At 41.2% G+C, this 10,946-nt stretch overlaps 3 protein-coding genes across 4 annotated transcripts in view; 1 reads left to right on the forward strand and 2 right to left on the reverse strand.

The window, feature by feature from the left end:
• The first annotated feature begins 1,571 nt into the window (after positions 1–1,571).
• On the forward strand, positions 1,572–6,370 carry LOC143907751 (fatty acid synthase-like). Of its 2 annotated transcripts, none has more exons than XM_077424691.1 (7): positions 1,572–2,036; positions 2,282–2,510; positions 2,852–3,270; positions 3,513–3,806; positions 5,252–5,456; positions 5,548–5,708; positions 5,863–6,370. In XM_077424691.1, the coding sequence occupies exons 1-7, from the start codon at positions 1,803–1,805 to the stop codon at positions 6,247–6,249; spliced, it is 1,929 nt and encodes a 642-aa protein (XP_077280817.1). In that variant the 5' UTR covers positions 1,572–1,802; the 3' UTR covers positions 6,250–6,370. The 2 variants fall into 2 exon arrangements, with proteins under 2 accessions (XP_077280817.1, XP_077280816.1); XM_077424690.1 differs by having other exon boundaries at positions 1,575–2,036; positions 5,545–5,708; positions 5,863–6,369.
• Positions 6,371–7,487: 1,117 nt separating this feature from the next.
• On the reverse strand, positions 7,488–7,982 carry LOC143907757 (uncharacterized). The gene has a single exon (XM_077424709.1). The coding sequence runs from the start codon at positions 7,980–7,982 to the stop codon at positions 7,488–7,490; it is 495 nt and encodes a 164-aa protein (XP_077280835.1).
• A 1,556-nt stretch (positions 7,983–9,538) lies between these two features.
• Positions 9,539–10,946, reverse strand: part of LOC143907758 (uncharacterized) — a 2,649-nt gene continuing 1,241 nt past the window's right edge. Inside the window, exons 2-3 of the mRNA XM_077424710.1 lie at positions 10,248–10,946; positions 9,539–10,192 (exon numbers count right to left, since the gene is read on the reverse strand). The exon at positions 10,248–10,946 is cut by the window's right edge and continues 151 nt beyond it. Coding sequence (XP_077280836.1) covers positions 9,539–10,192; positions 10,248–10,946 — 1,353 coding nt within the window. The remainder of the gene's footprint in view (positions 10,193–10,247) is intronic.

Below are 10,946 nucleotides of genomic sequence, written 5' to 3' on the forward strand. Positions count from 1 at the left end.
AATCCCTCCCTCTCTCTCTCTCTCCCCCTCTCCCTTTCACTCAATTATTTGCTGAAAAATTGGAAATATTTCGTAACCGATTTCCAAAAAGATACCGGTTCCCAAAAAAATCGGTAACAAAAAACTATACAGTTTATAGCACTCCCCGAGAAATTTTACCCTTGTTTTATATTCAATTCTTTAAAATTTGATTAATTATTTCCCGAAAAATTCGTCAAACTTTTGATACCAGTTTCCAAAAAGATCGGTAACAAAAAATTAAATACTTTATAGCACTTCCCGGAAAATTCAACCTCTACTTTATGTACAATTTTTTGAGATTCGGTCATTCGAAACTGGTTTCCAAAAAAATCGGTAACAAAAAATAGTACACTTTATAGCACTCCCCGGGATATTCTACCCCTACTTCATATACAATTCTTTGAGATTTAATCAATTTCCCGAAAAATTGGAAACATTAAAAAAAACCGGTTTCCAGAAAGATTGGTAACAAAAACTATACACATCATGGCGCTCCCCGTAAAATTCTACCCTTACTTCATATACAATTCTTTAAGATTCGGTCAATAAATTCCCGAAAAATGGAAAAAATTTCCGTACCGGTTTCCAAAAAAATCTGTAACGAAAAATTATACACTTTATAGCACTCCCCGGAAAATTCTACCCCTGTTTGATCTATAATTCTTCGAAATTCGGCGAATTATTTCCCAAAAAATTAGACAAATTAGAAAAACCGGTTTCCAGAAAATTGGTAACAAAAAACTATACACATAGTGGCACTCCCCGGAAAATTCTACCCCTATTTTATATGGTTTTAATACAAATTCGGTCCAATAGTTTTTAAGTTATTAACGTTCAAACATACACCACCCGTAAGGATTTTATATAATAGTATAGATAGAGACGTAGTTCTACGTCAAAACTACACACTCTATAGCACTCTCCGGAAAATTCTACCCCTATTTCATATACTTGTGGCCAAAATTCGGTCCAATATAGTTTTTAAGTTAAAAACGTTCAAACATACAAATGTATGTTGGTTTTAAATTTAATGTAATGGTGTAACAACTCACCTGCCGAAGCAACTAGCCCTGAAAATGGATGGCGCTGAAGCGTCGAGCCTATACTCTGCCGTCAGCGGCAAGTGGGGCGGTCGTCGCGCCGGTGGTTCGGAGTTCGCTCTCTCTGCCGCGCCGGCGCCGCCACGAAGCCCTGACGAGTAGGAGGGTCGCGGCGGTGTGCGCAGAAGGGTCTGGGCGCGAGCCTGCCTGGAGCCGCCGTCGGTGCAGATCTTGGTGGTAGTAGAAAATACTCCAGCGAGGCCCTGGAGGACTGACGTGGAGAAGGGTTTCGTGTGAACAGCCGTTGCACACGAGTCAGTCGATCCTAAGCCCTAGGAGAAATCCTATACCCCATATAAATCCCCAGAAATCCTTACCCCATATAAAATAGGGATAGAATTTTCCGGGGAGTGCTATAGGGTGTATAGTTTTTTGTTATCTATTTTCTGTATACCAATTTTTTTAATTCTTTTACCCGTAAAAATTAGAAAAATTAAAAAAATCGGTTTCCAGAAAATCGGTAACAAAAAAATACACACCCTATAGCACATTCCAGAAAATTCTACCCCTAATTTATATACTTGTTGTAAAAATTCGGTCCAATAGTTTTTAAGTTATTAACGTTCAAACATACACCACCCGTAAGGATTTTATATAATAGTATAGATATAGATAAGCCATTGGTACTATGTGAAAAAATATTTTCTTGGATCTAATAAGTATTTTTTTCCAGTGTTCAACATGCCTCATCGAATCGGTAAGATTAACAATGTAGAGAAATTTGATCCAGAATTTTTTAATATACCCGCTACGGAAGCTCATATGATGGATCCTATGGCGAGAATGATACTAGAGCACACTTACGAAGCAATTATCGATGCAGGTGTCAATCCTAAAGAATTACAGGGAACAAGAACGGGTGTTTTTACAGGAATTTGCGCTGATACACAAAGCTATTCTATCTTTTCTAAACCCGTATGTATGATATATTCAATAATCTAATTAATTTATATAATGTTAATAAAAATGTACATAAAAGAACCGTAACTATAAAATTCTTGTTAAAAATTTGGAAATCTATCTCCTTAATACGTAAAATAAAAATTTGTGCAAATAGTTACAAATAGTCTAAAAAATAAAGATACAACTTATTAATAGTATTCTAATATTATACATTCTAATATTTCAAGCATTAAAAAAAATTTATGTGTTGTAATTAGATCAGTGGAATATCATATTGGTGCAATAGATCTTTTGTGGCAAACAGAATTTCTTACTGGCTCGGCACTACTGGACCATCATTTAATCTTGATAGTGCATGTAGCTCAAGCCATTTTGTCATGACAGAGGCTTACAATATGATCCGATCTGGAAACTGTGACGCCGCTATTGTTGCTACCGCCAATCTATGCCTCCATCCTTACATAAATTTTGGATTTTATCGCCTTGGTATATATATACTTGAATAATACTGTACTTTATAATATACTGACAATATATATTTATATATTTGTCTAATTTTATTTATCAAAGTAAAAGTATTTAAATTACTGATATTTCCGTTTTAATTAATGATGCAAAATTAAAACAATTAATATTAATATCGTAATGTATCTCTACAACTGAAAGATATACATGTTTATATTCGCGTCCTTAAGTAAAATAAAAATATGAATAAAATTTACTTTGCCCGTAATGTTTATTTTACCAATGCTTATCGCATATTTCTGCATGCCAGCAATAAAATCAAAACTGGAAGAATTTGGTTTATTAGGATCAATTTCTTTCAGGGGTTCTGTCTTCTGATGGTTATTGTAGACCCTTTGATGAGGCAGGCTCTGGATATATGCGTAGCGATGCAATGACAGTGGTGTATCTGCAAAAAGCAAAAAATGCAAAGAGAATATATGCGACCTTCGTATACGGTAAAACAAATTGCGATGGCTTTAAAGAAGAAGGTATCACTTTTCCATCATTCAAAGTGCAAAAAATGTTGTTGGAAGAGTTTTACGAAGAATGTGGAATCTCACCTAGTGAGTTATCTTACATGGAGGCTCATGCAACTGGTACCACAGTGGGTGATCCTGCGGAAATTACGTCTATTGACCAGGCTTTATGTGCTAAAAGAAACACGCCTTTATTGATGGGCTCGATAAAATCGAATCTTGGACACTCCGAACCCGCCAGTGGCCTTTGCCAAATTGCAAAGGTTAATATGTGTAATAAAACATTTAAATATAAAATTTGCTTAAACTGCAATTGTAACAATTTAAATTTTCTCATATCGTTATTAGACTTTCCAGATAGCACAGATGATCGTCATGAACTCAAAAAGGATTCGTGAAATCCTTTCATAACGATCATCTGTGCTATCTGGGTTATTCATTATAATAATTTACAACAATCACACAATTAGAATTACTGTTAACAAAGGAATTTAATTTCTTGAAGATATTGTTAGCGATGGAAACTGGTATAATTACGCCTACTATACACTTCAAGTGTCCGCGAAAAGAGTTAACTGCTATTATCGAAGGAAGAATAAAGATTGTCACTGAACCAACAGAATGGGAGGGTGGTTATGTAGGTATTAATTCCTTTGGATTTGGAGGAGCTAATTGCCACATATTATTAAAATCGAATCCTAAACAAAAAATCAATAATGGAGCACCGAATGACGACTTATCCAGACTTGTAATCGTATCTGGACGGACGGAGAATGCTGTTAAAATCATTTTAGATGACGTAAGCAAATATTATACTATCTTATTTTATTTATTTTAAAAGTGGTTTAAGTTTTATATTTATTTTTTGCATTACTTAACAATATTGTTATTATTAGATATTATAAATTATACACCTGCAATCATTTATTTAGTTTCACATCAATTCCGTTGGAGTAAAATGTTATAATTTATAAGATAGTCTTAAAAGACATCCCTGAAGAGTTTTTTTTCTAGTTCTTTGTTGTTGGTTAAAGTTTAAATCTATACTTTTTTTTAATGTACATGATTATGTACACAGGCCCTTAAAGGGTTAAGAAGAAGATTACAATCAATATGTGTATACAAGACGGAATAAACATCACAGTTATCGGTTATGAGGTAGATTGATGACATAATGTTCATTTATGCAAGTTATAAACATTTTTAAATAAATTTGTAACAAAATGTTTGAACATAACTTTTCTTTCTGTAATCAGGGAAAATATTTCTTTATTTTATTAATAGTTATTTATTGTAATCCATACAGCAATTACACAATTATAATTATTGTTAATAAAAAAGAATTTCTTAAGGATATTTCTTGAAAGTAAAGATAGAAATTAATATTTTAACTTATACTTGTTACATAGTCTAAGAACTTTCGAAAAGTTTTATCCGCTGTTATTAGAAGAAGAATAAAAATATCCTCGAATTAACAGAATGAGAGAGTTCTCTCGAACCACACTGAGAAAAAAAAGCTGTTGCTTCAATTAAAGTGCTATCACAGGGTGCCAAACACATAAGTAGTTCATTCAATTGTATTATTATTAGAACCAATATCTGGATTATTAAACCAATAATTTAATTATTTATTTTTTAACAATAATTTCTAACTTTAGCAATGTTTGTTAACATAGAAATATGTTGACTGTTAATACTAATTTAAACATATGAAATAAAGTTTTAGCTTTAGCTTAAAAGAATACAGATACAGGTAAGATTTAACAGTTACAGATGTATATAATTCGAGATACACACAGTGGACATATTTATAACTATAAATTAAAATTGTGCCGATAACTTACCAAAAAAATATCTACTATCTTTACTCTTGTTTTTTTCTTAATTTTTGTAATAAGAAATTTATTTATTTGTATTATATATATTCCTATATTAAAAATATAATAGATAATTAAGACAATCTTAACTTACTTACTATATACTTACATAGAGCTTAAAAAATATTTTTGCAAACATAATTGTTAAAAAAAAAACAATTATGTTTTTTTACAGTTGTTCAAAGAAATTTTTAAAATTAAATATCCAAACAATCAAAATATCTTGTTCAGTGAATTAAGTAATAAGAAAGTATTTTATTAGAAATACTTATCTTGCAAGATAAAATGATAACAATTTTCTTTTTTATGTAAAATTATTTTACGAAAAGATGGGGCGTCTAAATATTTTTTTATACTGAATGTGCAGGTACGAAGTCGAACTATAGATACAGAATACATCGCTCTATTACACCATATTCATAATGATAACATAGAAGGTCACCTTTATAGAGGATACATGATAACTGGATCTAAAAAATTTTATGATACAATTAATAAAATAGGGCATCAATATATGAAGCGACCAATTTGTTTTATATTTTCTGGACTAGGATCTCAATGGTCTAAAATGAGTGAGTGTGGTGTGTTCGTAAGCGCGCGTGCATATACATATTTGTATATTAAAGCTAACGGATTTGAAAATTTCTATTAAAACTTTAGCAGGTCGAGCTCTGATGAAATTCCCAGTATTTGCCAAGGCAGTCCAGAAATGTGATATTGTTTTGAGATCTTATGGCATATTTCTTACAGATATTTTATTAAGTGATAATAAAAATATTTCCAACAATATCATTAATTTATTTTTAGCACTCGTTGGACTGCAGGTAAAAAAGGAAAACTTTTTGTTTAAACTTCATAAATATATTTTGTATATAGGTATCAAATATGATTAAATTTTTATTTTATAATTCTTTTTTATTTAAAACAAATGGGAAGATATTTCTTTTATACGTATAGTATAATATATTTATATTACAGATTGGAATAGTCGATCTTTTAACATCCATTGGTATAGTTCCGGATTTTATAATTGGTCATTCCATTGGTGAACTAGTCTGTGGATATGCCGATGGATGTTTAACGGCCGAAGAAACGATTCTGTCGGCATATTTCATCGGTTTAGCAGTTCATGAATCGAAAATAATTAATGGTTCCATGGCTGAAATTAATCTTGATCTTGAAACTATAAGAAATATATGTCCTTCGGATATTGATGTAGCTTGTTACAATAGTTCCTCTAATTTTATCGTGAGCGGACCAACAGATTCTATAAAAGCATTTCTCGCCAAATTGCGGGTACATTATTTGAACAACATAATATTATCTGTTTTGCTTTTTTTTAAATCTGTCAAATTAAATAATTAATACCTACTTGTGATATACGTGGTCTGTTTAAAACATAGAGATATAAGATTAGAGTGCTCGAGTCATATGCTAGCACGTAGAGGCTGCGATATAGGAATAGAAAAAAAACGCTGTATATATATATATATATATATATATATATATTTACTCTATATATAGTTTTTAAAGTTATAAAATATGGAACAACACTTATTATTATTCCCCTAAACATTTTTCTTATGGATATCAACACTGTTTGTTGTACAGTTGATACAGCCTTAGCAAAAGGCTCGTCCGCCAAGGCGGAATGACTTTTACACTCGTTTAAATTGCACCTTAATTTCTTTTATTGAGAGCCGGTGATTCGGCGCGTTACAAGCTCGACCACGACGGCGCTGCCGTTTACAAAAGACGCGTATAGCGCGGGATTCGGCAGCGAACTGAGGCCGAGCGCGGTGAGAGCGTATTGACAAGACTTAGGCGGTCATACCGGAGGTGCGTGATCGATGCGGCGGCCGATCGGATCGGTGTTTTGAGAAGATGCTCGGTGAGCGTGATCTCGACGATGTAGATATCGTGGTACGAGGGGGAAGATTGTTGACGAGCTTCGCGAATATAGTTCCTAACACGGCGATCCCGAACATACCGCCCGCCTCGAATTAACATTCGAAAATGACAAAACCGCAGAAAGCGCTGGGCTATACAGTTCACTTTCCCTTATTTTACACTGTGCACAAGAGGTGAGCGTTATTTGGCGGTGCCGCCCGCCGTGGCGGACTCACACGACTCGGCTTTGTTAATTTCAACGGAAAGAAAGCTTAGTTTAACGATCGGCCTTTTGTATTCGGAACGGCTCGTCTTGACGGTGACCACACGGGTCAAGCCGTCAGGGCCTGGATGGCAGGCCGTGATGCGACCGAGCTCCCAATGACTCGGAGGGGCCAAGGGGTTGCGTAGTAGCACGATCTGGCCGACTCGCGCGAGTCGCTGTGCGACACGCCACTTCGGGCGCTGCTGAAGGGTGAGCAAGTAGTCGCTTGACCAGCACCTCCAGAAAACCTCGGTTAACCGTTGGATCATTTGCCAGCGAGATAGCCTGTTCTCGTTGAGATTGAGCACGCTGGGCTCGGGCGGTGAAATAAGAGCGGCGCCGACGAGGAAATGACCAGGCGTCAAGGCTTGATAATCGTCGAGATCGTCGGAAACGGGTGCAATGGGGCGCGAATTTAGGCAAGCTTCAATCCGGCAGAGAAGTGTGGTCATTTCCTCGAAAGTAAAAGTATGGAGATAACGCCGACAGAGCGTTTCAAATGATGTTTCATACTTTTGACGGCAGCTTCCCAGAGGCCACCGAAATGTGGCGCAGCCGGGGGCACAAAATGCCAGGCTGTTTGGTCGGTGGCGAGTAGATTTATGACGTTCGGATCGCGAATCGCTTTGGCGTAGGCTGCGGAAAGCTCGCGGTCGGCACCTTGAAAGGTGGTTCCGTTGTCGGAGTACATAGAGTGCGGTAGTCCGCGGCGGGAGACGAAGCGTTGGTAGGCTGCTAGAAAAGCAAAGGAGCTGTAATCGCTAACGAGCTCTAAATGAACAGCCTTTGTCGTTAGACAGACAAATAAAGCGACGTATGATTTCTTAGATTGGTGTCCGCGTCCGGACGCGGTTCGGGTGGCGATCGGACCTGCATAATCGACACCGGTGTGAGCAAACGCCTTAGCCGCGCGGTTAACTCTAGCATCGGGTAGATCACCCATGAGCTCGACCGGTATTTCGGCGCGTTCTCGCACGCAGCGGACGCATTTGTGGAGCACGGAGCGAACGGTACTTCAAGCGCGGAGGATCCAAAATTCACTTCGCAGGGAAGCGAGGGTGAGTCGCGAGCCGGCGTGCAGCGTTCTCATGTGATGATGCTCGATAAGGAGTGTTAGGAGTGAGTGCGTTCGCAGGACGACGGGGTTTTTAGTCGAGTTGGGGAGGCGTGCGCGACGAAGCCGACCCCCGACGCGGATAAGCCCATCGGAATCCAGGTAGGGATTAAGTGAAGCTAAAGGACTGGCGGTCGGTATCGGTTTTCGATCGGTCAAATGCGAAAGCTCTCGGGGGAACGTATCTGCCTGCATAGTTCTGAGCCAATGAAGTTTGGCTTGGTTGATCTCACCCGCGCGTAAAGACGTTGAGGGCCCTTCGCTGCGCTTGGAAGGCCGACACCTAGCTGAGAATCAGTATAGATAAGCGGTAACGCGTAGGAGTTTGGGCCATGATGAGAAGCGCGAGGGGAGGTCCCAGCCGGGAGAGGTGTGAAGCGCGTGGAGGCAGCGTTCCGGGCGCTCTTCGAGATTGTCTGATGGCGGTTCCGGGATGCGGGGAGTCGGCCAGCATTCGGGAGGCTGTTTCAGCCAGACAGGACCGGACCACCAAAGGCTGTGCTTGGCTAATTCGTTTGGAGCGAGGCCTCGGGAGGCGTAGTTGGCGGGATTTGTTTGCGTCGGGACGTGGCGCCATGACGCGTCCGGGAGAATCGATTGAATTGCGGCAACCCGATTGGCAACGAAAGTCTTCCATCGAGATGGAGATTGACTTATCCAGGCTCGCACGACTTCTGAGTCTATCCAACAGAAGCACGCAAAGTTCTGCATTTGAAGGGCAGAACGAACGTAGCGGATTAACCGGGCGAGCATGTGAGCGGCGCGTAATTCAAGGCGGGGGATGGTCATCGTTTTAAGAGGGGCAACTTTAGATTTTGCGATAAGGAGAGTGACCGAAGTTGAGCCGTCTAAATTGACAATACGTAGGTATACGGCGGCGGCGAAAGCTTTGATCGAGGCGTCAGAAAAGCCGTGAAGGGTACTATGCATTGAGTGAGAGCCGTGCCCGGTCCAACGCGGTATTCGAATAGCGTCTAGAGATGAGAGCTGGTTATAGTATTCGAGCCAATGGTCTAGACGTTCGCGGGGGATTTCATCGTCCCATTAGCATTTGAGTAACCATAATTGCTGCAAAAGGATCTTCGCTTTTATGACGACGGGAGCGGCCCAGCCGCTAGGAAATCGAAGAATTTCGCGATGGTCGACAGAATAATGGCGCGTTTAGTGCCGCCGGGCGAAGGAGGGATTGCTACGCGAAACTGAAAGCTGTCGAGCGCGGGATCCAGACGATACCTAAAACTTGGCTCATGGTCCTGCAAGGTTTTTTGAGTCGCGAGTCCGTGATCTGAGGGGTCGATATCAGAGAGAAGGTCGGGTGAGTTGCTTGCCCATTTGCGAAGCCGGAAGCCGCCTTTGGCGAGGAGGCCGACTAATTGATCGCGCGTCTAACGGGCGAGGATAAGATCATCCGCGCCGAAGGCGCAGTCATCAACGTAAGTCTTGTCCCGTAGAACCGGGATTGCTAGGGGGAACTGAGCTCCATGATCCTTGGCAAGTTGCTCTAAAACGCGTAGCGCGATGTACGCGGCGGCGGCGGTGCCGTACGTAACGGTGAGGAGGAGGTACTCAATTATAGGATCGAGAGGGGATGGGCGCCAAAGAATGCGCTGGTAGTTGACATCGAGGGCATGGAGGCGGATTTGCCGATACATCTTGGCGATGTCGGCTGTATAGACATAGCGGTGTTGACGCCATGAAAGGATAACGGCCGCTAAGTCGCGCTGGAGTTTAGGGCCGATCAGAAGGTGATCGTTCAGGGACGTGCCGTTCGTGGTGCGGCTAGAAGCGTTAAAGACCACGCGTAGACGAGTAGTAGCACTGCTGTCCCGCATGACGGCGTGGTGAGGTATGTAATATGATTGGGAGCTCTCGCGTGACGCCAGCGGAGGTGCTTTTATCATGTGACCGAGCCGCTCATATTCATCGAGAAAATCGCGGTACTCGGCCGCGAGGGCAGGTTCCCGCTGGAGACGGCGTTCCAAACGAAGAAAGCTGGCGAGAGCGGCGGGGCGAGACTCGCCCAAGGTCGGCGTTCCGTTCTTGAACGGATAGCCTGACGACATAGCGCCCTTCGGGCGTGCGGGAATGTGTTGCTTGGAAATGCTCTTCGCATTGACGGTCCTCCGGGCTTAGATGAGTCTCCGGAGGTATCTCCTCGTGTTCCCAGAACCGACGTAAAGCGACGTCGAGATCCTCGTGGACGACGCCGTGATGCGTCGGGAGAGAGGTAGGTACGCTCGTGTGGGCTGGGGAAATAGGGCCGGAGATTATCCAGCCGAGAGTTGTTTTTTGAGCCGTGGGCTCGTTGACGGACCCCTTGCGAACACCTTCGAGAACGAGCAGGCCGAATAAGTCGGCGTCGATAATCAAGTCGATCGGATCCGAGCTCATGAGTGAGTCGTCAGCCAATTGGAGACCGGCTACATGGTGCCACTGGTACGTGGTTTTGGTCCGGCTAGGGACATATTTAGTCAGGGACCGAAGGATAAGCGCGGTGGACGAGTAGGCAGGGCCGTCGCTAAACGCCAGGGTTATCGTAATTTGAGCCGCATGGCGGATGGCGTACCGCGAGTCGCCTACCCCGGTAACAGAGACGGAGCGCTTTAATTTGGGTAGGCGTAGGCATTGAGCAAGCGATTCGGTCATCAAGGTCGTCACGGAACCCTGATCTAGGAGCGCGCGAACGATCACGTAGCGGCCGAACGGAGCATACACGCGAACGCGCGCAGTCGCGAGCAAAATGCTGGAATTGGGCGCCACTATTTTTGAGACGAGATGCGAAGCGGCTTCACT

The sequence above is a fragment of the Temnothorax americanus genome, unplaced genomic scaffold, assembly GCF_048541705.1.
Source record: "Temnothorax americanus isolate GAGA-0224 unplaced genomic scaffold, ASM4854170v1 Scaffold88, whole genome shotgun sequence".
NCBI classification, from domain to species: Eukaryota; Metazoa; Arthropoda; class Insecta; order Hymenoptera; family Formicidae; genus Temnothorax; species Temnothorax americanus.

Coding starts and splice junctions, on each gene's coding strand:
- LOC143907751 (XM_077424690.1), top strand. CDS start 1,803: ATGCCTCATCGAATCGGTAAGATTAACAATGTAGAGAAATTTGATCCA. Junction 5,457..5,544: donor ATCTCAATGGTCTAAAATGA/GTGAGTGTGGTG, acceptor TTAAAACTTTAG/CAGGTCGAGCTCTGATGAAA. Junction 5,709..5,862: donor TAGCACTCGTTGGACTGCAG/GTAAAAAAGGAA, acceptor TTTATATTACAG/ATTGGAATAGTCGATCTTTT.
- LOC143907757 (XM_077424709.1), bottom strand. CDS start 7,982: ATGGGTGATCTACCCGATGCTAGAGTTAACCGCGCGGCTAAGGCGTTT.